At 40.5% G+C, this 12,898-nt stretch overlaps 2 protein-coding genes across 2 annotated transcripts in view; one reads left to right on the top strand and one right to left on the bottom strand.

The window, feature by feature from the left end:
• Positions 1–9,064, top strand: part of galnt9 (polypeptide N-acetylgalactosaminyltransferase 9) — a 60,839-nt gene extending 51,775 nt beyond the window's left edge. The window contains exons 10-11 of the mRNA XM_046842037.1: positions 3,533–3,700; positions 4,430–9,064. Coding sequence (XP_046697993.1) covers positions 3,533–3,700; positions 4,430–4,576 — 315 coding nt within the window. The 3' untranslated portion in view covers positions 4,577–9,064. The remainder of the gene's footprint in view (positions 1–3,532; positions 3,701–4,429) is intronic.
• A 1,939-nt stretch (positions 9,065–11,003) lies between these two features.
• Positions 11,004–12,898, bottom strand: part of osbp2b (oxysterol binding protein 2b) — a 65,184-nt gene continuing 63,289 nt past the window's right edge. Inside the window, exon 16 of the transcript XR_006924685.1 lies at positions 11,004–11,041. The gene's annotated coding sequence lies outside the window, so the exon portion shown is untranslated. The remainder of the gene's footprint in view (positions 11,042–12,898) is intronic.

Below are 12,898 nucleotides of genomic sequence, written 5' to 3' on the forward strand. Positions count from 1 at the left end.
CCTTCTCTTTTTGCCTGTCTCTATTTCTGTCTTTTACTCTGTCTGTCTCTCTGTTTAATTTAGTTCCTGGCTGTCTGTGTGTCTCTCCCTATATCACTCTGTCTTTCATTGTATGTTTATCTGTCTGTCTGCCTGTTTCCACCTTTCTGTTTCTCTCATTTCTTTCTAGTATTTTCTCTGATCTATCTATCTATCTATCTATCTATCTATCTATCTATCTATCTGTCTGTCTGTCTGTCTGTCTGTCTGTCTGTCTGTCTGTCTGTCTGTCTGTCTATCTATCTATCTATCTATCTATCTATGTGTTTGTGGACAACTGAGTATAGGGTTGCTATATGCTCCACTCTTCTGGGAAGATGTTCCACTAGATTTTGTAGAGATTTGTGGAGATTAATTCAGCCACAGGGTGTTAATGAAGGCAGGTACTGATGTAGGTGAGGTGAGGAGACCTGGGCTAAAGTTAAGGTCAAAGCTCTATAGCAGGAGATCTTCCACTCCAAAACATATAAAGCAGATCTTCATAGAGCTGCTTTGTGTACAGGAGTTGGAACAGGTTTGGGTCTCCTAGTTCAACTGAGTATTTCACTCCGCTAAATCCAAAGACGTCTGATACATTTGTGTGTCTCCAATTTATGTAACAGTTTGGTGAAGAACCACATGTGAGTCAGGTGTCCCAATACTTTTAGCCAAACAGTGTATGTATGCATATATCTGTCTTTCTCTCGCTCTCTCTCTCTCTTACACTAATAGAGGTGTAATCCTGTCCTTGGGGGGGAAACACTCCATCTGAACTGTACTCCCTTTGTAGCACATTACATTACAATAAAGACCTGTGTTACATGATACAGTTTTATTTCATCTCTCTCTCTCTCTCTCTCTCTCTCTCTCCCACACATACACACACACACACACACACACACACACACACACACACACACGCTTCATATAAAGGCAAGTAAAGAAGAGATTAAAGAAAAAGCTAAGGCGTGTCTACAGTATGTACTTACAGTTTTCATGAATGTGCTCATCTCCTGTAACGTGGTCCCATGTTTCTTCAGTTCTCCACTTACAACTTTAGATCCAAGTTGCAATTGTTTCCGGTTAAAATGAATGCGGAACCTTTATCTCAACTTCTTCTGCCTATTAAACGTGTGCAGAGACAAGAGGAAGAAAAATAAAGCTGGTAGTAGTGTAATAAACAGCGATTTAGAGGTCATTAGAGGTCAGAGAGAAAAGGATGATTCAGTTTAATCCCATGCATGCGTTACCTTCACCTGAACCTCTCAAACCTGAACACACGTGTTAGTAGACGGATGTCAACGTTAATCGATTCCCCACGGCCACGTTTTGTTTCAGCGTTTACGTCGATTAGCTTTGAGCGATCGTTTCTTTCTCTACACAGAACAACAGGATGAGCTACATTTCCCACAGAGCGTCACCTGATCTCAAGAGCTGTATTGTCTTTCAGCTGAATTATTGAGCGCACTACAGTAATGGACTCGCAGATATCAGTGTGGAAATATGTAAGAGAGAAGCACTGCTTCGACAAAACCTGGATCAATGTATAAATAGAAAATGTGAGATATTACAGCAGGATCTGGGTCAACTGGTTTCTCCAGTACACAACATGAACTTTTTTAACATTAGGTAGATGCCCGTGTCCAGAGCGACTTTCACTATTCTTATTTATACACATGAGCAGGTGAGGGTTAGGGACCTTGCTCAAGGGCCCAGACTGACTGCTTAGTGGTGCTGGGATTTAATAATAATAATAATAATAATAATCATAATAATAATCATAATGACACATTTTATTTAAAGGTGCCTTTCATGATTTAAAAGTGGTCAGACAGACCCTTTTTTTTTACTTGTATAGATTGCAGAAGAGAATTTCAGAGATGAGGAGCAGCAGCTAAATGCCCTAACCCCATAGTGAATAAACAAACAGAAGGTACAGTGGAGGGAAACAGATGAAGAAGATCTAAACGTGCACTTTGGGGTGTAGGTGTGAAACAAGTCAGAAAGGTATGAGGGTGCACAGGAGGTACACAGAAACCGAGTAATATTGTTCACATGCTTTTCAAAAGACAATGTGCTATTAAGGACAATATTCAGACTCTTAACCTACAACAACCTTTTCCAACATTTTTGAGAGAAAGGTCATTTGGAAACTAAGCAAAATTGGCTAAATGTTTTAGGATCAGTGCCCAAAGTCTTAATTCTTGGAGTTATTACAGTAACTTTAAAAGATGATGGAACCACACCGGAGGTGAGAGAAGAGTGTATTATATCAGTTACTAGAGAAGATAAGCAGGTTTCTACCGAGTGCGTGGGGAGAGGATCTAACTGACAGGTGGAAGACTTATATTAGCAAATAAGACCCGATAATTTATCAACAGTTTTACGGTCAAAACTATAAAATAAAGACAAAAGTGAATTTGGTTTGAAAGAGGCAGATGTAGAGGACAGAGTAGTATGAAGACCGATGATCTGCTGTGGCGGCCCGCTAATAGGAGCAGTGTGAAGAAGAAGAAATACATATTTATTTATTTATTTATTTATTTATTTATTTAAATAATTAATTATTTATTAATAAATCAGTAGAATATAGATGAGAAGAAGGGTATCAGGAGGCCATAGGATATTATTTAGTGTATTAAACAAAGTAAGAACAGACCCATTTATCAGTAGAACTGTGGACTTAAATGATCCATACAGAGGCACGGTGACAGGAGAAACATTTTACTTCTCATTGTAAAGTATTGCAAGTCCTGGAAAAAGAGAACAAACGGAGAACTCTTTCTCTCTCTCACAAAAAATGGACTTATCAGATATTGTATATAATTTGGGGGTATCAGGGAGCCCCTATGGATGTGTGAGAGACCGCTGGGGCATCTGGGAGACGTGTATATCTGCATAATCATTCCAGGAGAAATCAGATGAAGGACAAAATCAGACTCTTTAAAGAGCTATAAAATAATTCAACATAAAAAACAGGAAAATATAAACTCAGGCTTAATGAGACGATTGTAGAAAAAGACCTCAAAATGCTGATTGTTTTCTCTTCCCCAATGAGCTCTCACCTGCTTGGCCTGATAAATATTCTTCCCATTACCTTATGAAATCTCCCGATTCTCTCTCAGCACTTTACAGGATGTGAGTGTCCACTAGATGGTTGTTCATGTGATGGATGTCGTATTTTTTCTGCTGTTTCTGTGATGAGAATCGATATGTGCAGCCACTAATTGCCTCCTTGAGGGTTTAATAATGGTTTATTCAATTCAGTAAAGAATCTGAAGAGCTCAGAGCACGGAGGCTTCAGGAGCTGTGGCACAGTGGAACACTCACTCATTCTGATCTGTTTTTTTATTTTTGTGAAAGAATTCGCCTAACACAAAATTATATTGCTTTGTGTGTGTGTGTGTGTGTGTGTGTGTGTGTGTGTGTGTGTGTGTGTGTGTGTGTGTGTGTGTTTTTTTTTACTGCAGTTAAAAGTTCAAACATTCGATTTTTTCCAATGTTCTTTTTCCAGTTAGCACGGTACTCTACAGAGGGCCTGCTGCAGTTAGGACCCCTGGGTTCCACCACGTTTTTACCAGATACTAAATGTCTGATTGATGATGGGCGGGGCCGAACGCCAAGCTTAAAGAAATGTGATGCTGTGTCACGATCCTCACAGAGACTCTGGGATTTCACACAGGTACCATGAATTATTTACTCTTCACAGTCCCTTCAACGTACTTTCTTTAGTATATGATACACGTCACAATATGTAGCAGAGTCGTGTCATGAAGCACTGCACGTTAAAAATATTTCATTTATTCAGAAGTTTAACAGAAGAATATTCTAACAAGAAGCAACAATTAAACAATTTATGATGGAAATCCAGGACAGCTAATCATATTAAACATAAAACAATGTACTATATTGTATATATTCTCTTTTAAAATATTATTATATTGTAAAAACGTGTTTTATATATCATCCAGAAATGCAAACAGAAACACAAAAATGCAGACAGAAGCACAGACAGAGACAAACAGACAGGTAGACACACAGAAATGCAGACAGACAGACAGACAGAAATGCAGACAGATAGACACACAAACAGAAACACAGACAGAAGTGCAGAAATAGAGACAGAAAGACAGACAAACTAATCAACAGACAGAAACTGAGAAATCTTTTGACACTCTTTATTGTTTTTCTTTCAGAACGATCCGATCATGAAATATAACACAGATATACAGACAGACAGAAACACTGCCACACAGACGGATACACAGACAAACACACGTTCAGACAGACAGAAACAAAGGCAGACAGAAATACAGACAGAGCGATTGATACAGAGAAAGATAGAAACAGACCAAATAGAAAACAAATAAATATTTTGGCACTGATTATTTATTTATTTGTTTATTTTTAGAATGGTCCAATCATAAACAGAGACACCGGCCGCTGTCTGGAAGTGGAGATGTCGAAGGAAGCCAGTTTTGGGCTGCGGTTGGTTATGCAGCGATGCTCGGGACAGAAGTGGATGATTCGGAACTGGATTAAACACCCCAGACACTGAGGGAGCTGGAGAACTCCCACTGTCTCCTCCCCGTCTGTGTGACGCACTGATGCCTCGGAGCTTGGCCTGCTTATAGCCGTGTGTGTGTGTGTGTGTGTGTGTGTGTGTGTGTGTGTGTGTGTACATGTACATGCTAGGCCCGGACTCCACATCAGGCGAGACATTAAAGACATAAATAAACAATCATATTTAGGAGTTCATCCTGGACGAGGAACTTCTGGAGGAACGCACATTGTGTGATTCCAAACAGACTGCTGCTGGACTTCATGATTTGATGATTTACTGCTACAGACTTGTGCACGCCAACACACAACATTTACAACAGTACGGATACGTAAAACTCGTCCAGGCTTTTCAAAGCTCTCTACTGCTGTTCTCAACATCTCCAGCTTTTCTTCTCCTCCCCATCATCTTTTCTTCAACTTGTTAACTTCATCTTCATCCGTCATCTTTTATCCATTTTCCCACTCCAATATCTCCTCTTCATCTTCTAGTCTCTGCCTTTATTATCTTCTTTACTACATCATCCGTTATCCAACTTTTCCTCTGTCATCTCTTCTCCATCTTTTTTCCCCATCTTCGCTTCTCTATGTGCTTCTCACCATCGTCTCCTCACCAGCTTATGAATCTTGTTTCATCACTTCATCAGCTGTCTGGTAAGATGTCATGTGACATCACAACACCAGCTAAGATACACTTAAATCATAAATGCTAAGCAGCTAACACACACACACACACACACACACACACACACACACACACACAAAGCACAAAAACGCACTAACCAGCTCTGTTCGAATGCTCATTAACTGGCAGGAACCCTGCGTTCACACTAGTTCACAACAAGGCCATGTTTGGTGTGAGTGTGTGACCCAGAGCCTCAATTCTGCACACAACACCGTTATTTGTGTTATCATTATTATAGGATCATCACCTGTCTACACGATGAGCTTTAGTCAGTTCTTTGGACCAATTCTACAGGTGTGCAGGAGTCCGAGTTCTTCTCCACTAGTGAACGATTCATTCAATTTGAACAAAAATGAAAATCAATGCAAATGAACATGAAAACGATAATCCAGGTCACGGACTGGTACCAGACCCAGAGGAAGCATTAAAACATATTCATTTACATTTTATTTACATTTTTCTTGATTTTCGCATATGCTAAAAGATGCCCACGATTTCCTGCACTTGTTTCAGTCGCAGTTTTATTCTATGCATCGATACTTGAAGCTCCCACTGATTCTACAGTGAGTTCAGTTACATCTTCATTATATGTTAAAAACTATTAAATTAATAGTTAAATCCTATAATAGTGTATTATATCGAATACGAGGTGGTATCAAAAAGATTTGAGACGGGTTTTGTAACATGCCGACAAATGGCGTCACCAGGCTGCACGTACAGTCACAGGGAGCACCGACCTTCGTAAGTCAGTGTGCCAAAAGACATGGTCCTGTGTACATCAGGAGCCGTGCGACTGGTGCTCTTCTGACCACGTCTGTGATTTCATCATTCAACATACTTTAAAAGTGATTGGACCTGTAGCAAAGAAGAAGCCTCGACTCAAAAGTCGTGTTTTGACAGCGTTAAAGAGATGCAGCACAAATCGCAGAAGAAAAGTAGATTTTCAGGACACGATCCAGAAGAACACTGGGAGGCGCTGTATTGCTGTACAAGGCGACTATTTTAAAGGTGAAAGTGTGAAAATGAAGATAAATAAAGTACTAAACGTTTTTGATATCACCTCGTACACATCCCTCCCACCTGTGACTGGTCCGTGGTGCAAATAAATCTGTGGTATAGTGATTATATGACCTGGGAACAGTGAGTCCGTCTCTGAGAGTGATTTGTTCGTTTTGTTTTGGCTGCACATGGACATCATTATTTGTTTGTAACAGCAGTGATTCACGAAAGATGAACCAATCAGAATGTACTGCGGTTTCAACACTAGAAGTGAATCATGACTGGTGTGCACAGCCTACACAAAATTAACATATCACTCAGTCAAAATCCTTCAGAATATGTTCAGATGTGCGGAAGTAGACATGCTGAGGGAATTCAACTCTTAATTATGTGACGGTTCAATTTATTCTGCTCAAATGAATAAAGATTGGGTCATTTTGCCGAGGGAGATTCAGAGATCCGAGTCGCTAACACGATCCAGTTATTAATCTCTACCCTTTACATTTCACTTCCTGTCAGGATCGGACTTCCTGTCTGTAAATTCACACAATGTCCAAACACACGGAATAAAAGTAAATAAAGTAAATAACATTCGGGCTGAATTGGCCTTTGGGTCACTCAGAAACAGCAGAAAAACCACAGTCGTTTATTTTCCTGCTTTTGTGATTGGCATTTTATACAAACAACCAAAACATCGTGACTTTGATGAAATGATCGTTATGGTTTATAGTCAAACTTAATATCAGAACAACTAACACAAAAACAAACCAATAATCAGCCTGGCCAATAATCATTACCTGGCCACTTCATGCAGTAATTTGATGACCTGTAATCACTATGAGCTTGTATGAATGCAGGGTAACGCTACAAGGCTCCTTTACACCTGTGAAGGACTAAAGTGCACAATAAAACAAATGAATTCTGATTTTATTCTGAGAAAACACACAAACTCTATAACACTAGCCTACATTCATAAACAATAACACACACACACACACACACACACACACACACACACACACACACTACATCTATTGAAATAACAGCAAGCGGAGTGTAAAAATCATCCTCATCACCAGCTAAACCCACATATGTGAAAACCTGCGAAAGTCTAAAACATTTCACATTCTGCATCAATGCGCCATTCAGTTTCCTTCCTGCATTTCAGATACACTCTCTGGTCAAAAGTTTGTTGACCCCCAAGCATAAGATTAGTATGTGTTTTTGAACATGTGCCCATTTCATAATTGAGTCTTAATTAGCTGTTATAATGAGCTCCATTCTTCTGGGAAGATGATCCACTAGATTTTGTGGAAATTCATTGAGCCACAAGGGTGTCAGTAAAGTCAGGTAGTGATGTAGGTGATGTTTAATAGGGTTAAGTCAGAGGTCTACAGCAGGCGATTTTCCACTCTAACCCATGGCAGATCTTCAGGGACTTGGCTTTGTGTCCTGCTGGAGCAGGTTTGAGTCTCCTAGTTCAAGTGAAGGCAAATATTGAAGTCGGGTGTCCATATACTTTTGAAGTGTATATTTCATATATTGGATAAACAAAGAGTGTATTCTCTTGTTCCATGTTTCATTCATCTGTTCATTCTTTTATTCATTCCTTCGTTTATTCCTTCAAACCCCAGATGCAGTAAATCAGAGCTGCTCTTTAGAGTGCTTTAGTTTTGCTCAGCAGAGCCGTGACGTAGCTATGCAGTTAGCACCATGGCTAAATCAGAGGCTTATGCGTATTACTCTTTAGCTAATTTAGCCTCCTAGCCTCAGTGTAAGCCAAGAAGCTGACGTGTTTTATCCAATCAAATGCATCTATGCCATATCACATATCATCACTTTTCCCATAGGAGCCAATAATACAGAGGCACCGCTTACAGAAACTCACAACATTTCTGTCATAAAATAGATGATAGTTCACTACATCAGCAGGAAACATACTTATGAGATTTTTATATTTTAAACCACTCAGTAAGATGCAGTTATGTCCACACCAGCATGTTCACACCATCACCATCACCATCACCATTATCATCATCATCATCATCATCATCATCCAGGGTGGAGGAGAGTGTTTATGGGCTTTTCACACTTGAAATATTTACCCCTGGAACCTTTAATAACGCCTGTGTGGCTGAAGGAGCACAAATCTCCACAAGCACACTCCAAAATCTAGTGGAACATCTTCCCAGAAGAGTGGAGGTTATTATTACAGCGTTCTGAAGTCCTCACATTGTTCATAAAAAATAAAGATAATAATTACAACATTAAATGTAATTAAATAAACATACATCCTAAAATGTATAAACGTGGCGTCCCTGGGGTCTAAACACCGTGTGATACGACCTTCTATCGTTATTCAAAGTCTACGAAGCTCCAAGATGTTATTTCCCCTGCAATATCGCTCCTCACGTGTCCACCTGGTCACGAGTCGGCCCAGGCTTTTTATTCACGTCATCACACTAGAGCAATAAGTGTGTGGGTGCGTGACGGGGTGGACACGTGTGGTGGTTTATTCTTCTGGTGTTGATCAGCTGTTGATGATGATTGGAGATTAATGAGACAGCAGTATGCGAGTGTATCGCCACGTCTGAAAGGTAGCTATAGAACGTGCACTCGTTTACTGCCTTTAAATGATGCTTTCTGTCGTTCATCTCAACACGTTTCATCTCATTTAAGACGTGGTCCATTTCAGATCTTCAGACATGGATGCCACAGAGTTCACCGGTTCAAGCGTTTTTTTTGTTGTTGTTTTTTCTGACTGTGATCATTACAATAAAAGGAACATGAACCTGTAAGATATTTTGAATGTGTAAAGAGATATTTCAGCCTGTATAAAGTTTTTTAACGTTTGGGAAGAGTTTTAGAACCTGAAATGAAACGAGATCAGGCTTGTACAAGGATTACACACGTATTAAAACCTGCGGTTGTTTATAAAGCGATGCGTAAATTGGATGTGTTCTGTCAAAACTCAACATTTCTGAAGTGGTAAAACTCCTGATTATACAAACATCTGTGCTTGTGTGTGTGTGTGTGTGTGTGTGTGTGTGTGTGCCCTGATACCATCCAGGAGATGATTCTGGATAGCAGAGTGAAAGAGCTGTAACTTCTTCATGGTGAGGATCTTTACAGAACCGGGTCACGTGACTCATCTGACTTTCTGGTACATTGTTAGTTATCCATAATGTTAACTAAGGTGAAATCTACAGAACTTTACACACCTGTTTAAGACGTTCCAGAATGAGTCAAGAGCAGTGAACTGACCATACAGTGAATACACCAGTAATGTTCAATCACACGCTTGTGTGTGTGTGCGTGTGTGTGCGTGTGTGTGTGAGCATGCGTGCGTGTGTGTGTGTGTGTGAGCATGCGTGCGTGCGTGTGTGCGTGTGTGTGTGTGCGTGTGTGTGAGCATGCGTGCGTGTGTGTGTGTGTGAGTGCGTGCGTGTGTGTGTGTGTGGGAACATTTAAGAAGATTTTTATGCTTTAGCTGACTGAGAGAATGTCACACTGCCAAAACCATAAAAATCCCACTGGGAAATATGCAAATGAGTTCTGCCAAGGTCATCCAATCAGTTAAGGTTCTTTCTGCATCATGAGACATGACAGTTGTAACAGACGCGTCTGGAAGCAACGACCAAAATAAACCAGCGCTGTCTTTGATGTGAAGAAGGGAAATGATGGTTCTCCTGTTATTCTCTTCTCTACTGCTCCTTTATAGTTCCATTGTGTTTACATTAAACCAGATAAGATGATTAGGGGTCATGATTAACATGTAGAACATTTCACACATACACACATATGTTTAACATTTACCACAGTCATTTTCCTCTACAAATTGTGTACCTCCAAATCTGTGCTCCAACAGTTTGGGGAAGAGGAACATATGGCTGAAAAGGTCAGGTGTCCCAGTACTTTGACCATATAGTGTACACTTCTGATTAGTACACAGATCAGGAAAGGGGCGGGGCTATGCATGAAATCAAGAAAACTTCCATAGGACACTTTTAAGAAATGTAGGATGAAATTCAGTGGCTCTCCTGGGATTTGAACACATGAGCACGTGGTAAACATGGTATGGAGTCAGAAGGATGTGAGTGTCGTGTGGAATGTGGCGAGAGCTTATTATTATTACTGTAATAAATAAAGGACAGTGGAAGATTAATAGCACAGCATTGATAAATCATTAAAGGCAGCAGGTGTAGAACAGAAGGAGCTGCAGCGAGGTCATCGATTCCAGCAGCTGCTCCATACAGACTTTATCTTCTAATGCACTCTGTGTGATTGTGACAAATTGTGCGATGCTGCAGATTCGGTTTTTCACCGTTCGCTCGGGAAACAGTGCTCCTGCAAACAACCTCAATCTTTCATCAAGTTCTTATCATTCTTTAATTAAAAGTACCTTTATACAGTAAAATCAACTACAAACACAACATGATGTTTCAGAAGGTAGTGAACAGATCGTGACACATTAATCTTCCAAACACTGTATCAGAAATAACTGGAAACCTTTTTAGAAGCTCAGGAACATTTTCAGATGTTCAGAAACCTCATTAAAGATTAAGAACCTTATTATAGTTTAAACTGAGTGCACACCGTGCTCATAACTACACACACACACACACACACACACACACACACACACACACACACACACACACCTATACATACACACACACACACACACACACCTATACATACACATACATACACACACACACACACACACACACACACACACACACACACACACACACACACACACACACACACACACACCTATACACACAAATACACTCACACACACACACACATACACACAAATACACTCTCACACACACACACACACACACACAAATACATACACACACACACACATACACACGCACAAACACACAGACACACGCATACACATACACAAACACACACACACAAACACACACACACACACACACACACACACACGCACACGCACACAAACACACACACACACGCATACACATACACACACACGCACACACACCTATTCATACACACACACACACACACACACACACACAAACCTGTCAATCCTGTGTTGTTCTACGGCTTTGTTCTAATACAGCCAATCACAAATCCCTATTTACATGTGAACTTCCACCCAATCACGATCCCCTCTTCTCTCTGAGTCTGGTGTGAATGATGTGGGTGCTACAGTTCTGATTTTGTCTCAGTAAAAGTCGGTCCTGAATAAGACACACGTCACATCGTCTTCACTGCGTGTGGTTGTATCAGTTTGGATCAGGATGGAATTTAACGGTGATGGAGTTTGATCAGAAGCACAGCAGAGTGACGAGAGCCGTGACGGTCAAAAGTAAACCCTGTGTACTCAAACCCACCCTCGTACCTTCCTTTACTGCTGACTGTACACCTTCCTGTAATTACAGAAACAGAATCCAATCTCTTCATCCTTCCCTCCGTACGTCAGGATCGTGTTCTCGTTCACAGCTTCATTTCTCCTCGACCCTGAGCGATCTGCGGCGGGACACATGTGCCCTCTTCCTGAGTAATAGTGAAGTCCCACTCCAGTGCTCTCGTGAGACCGGAAAGTCAATACTCATTTTCTCCTGAGCAGAAGCTCTGAGCAGGGAACAGGGCATGTGAGGTGAGTGTGTTCTCCTGAGAGCTGCAGGGTCACGTCCTGAATCCTTCCCAATACAGATCTTCTGTCAGTTCTGCTGAAAATTCCTCAATATCAGACTTCAGTCCTGGCTTTCATCTCATCTGAAAATGAACAAGAGGGTTTTATTACTGATCACTTCTAAAAGCAATGATCTCATCTTCTTTATAAACTATATTTCCAAGAACATTGGGACACCCTACCTACCATCCAGATCTGTTTCTTCACCAAACTGTTCCAACCAAGTTGAAGACACAACTGTATAAGATGTTTTTGGATGTGGTAGCGTGAAATCTTCCATTTACTTAAACTAGGAGATCCAAACCTGTTCCAGCACAAATACAGCTCCATGAAGATCTGCTTTCCATGGTGTTGGAGCAGAAGACCTCCAGCTATAGAGATCTTGAACACCTTTCGGATGCTTGTGAACGCTGACTGCACCCCAGGCCTCCTCACCTGACTTTACTAACCCCCTCTAAATAAATCCTCACAAAATCTGGTGGAACATCTTCAGAGTGGATCTCATTATCACAGCAGCAGGAGACTAAATGTGGATTGAGATGTTAAAAAAGAAGTTAAAAGCAATCAGGTGTCCATATACTTTTGAAAATATATGTATGGTGATCAAATTGAAAGAGCAGTTGTATGGATATGATTTCACTCTCTGGGTGTCCAACACTGGAACATGTTTGATATATAACATTTATCAAAATGTTCATAGGTTTGAAAGCCATCAGAATCCATCACTTGTAAGCTTCATGAACTGCAGAAGGAATCTAAAGCAAGAGACTGGTGACATGGCAGACGGTATGTTTACCAACTTCTTGTTTGATAGAAACAGCTAATAAAACTATGGTTTGTTTATTTGTTTATTTATTTATGTCATATTTCACTTTGATGGCTCTCACCGCCCTTCAGGAGCGTGTAAGGATCATCTGTCTCTCTTTCTCTCCTGAAATGAAACATAATGAGAAAAA

This window comes from Silurus meridionalis, chromosome 27 (genome assembly GCF_014805685.1).
Source record: "Silurus meridionalis isolate SWU-2019-XX chromosome 27, ASM1480568v1, whole genome shotgun sequence".
Lineage (NCBI taxonomy): Eukaryota > Metazoa > Chordata > Actinopteri > Siluriformes > Siluridae > Silurus > Silurus meridionalis.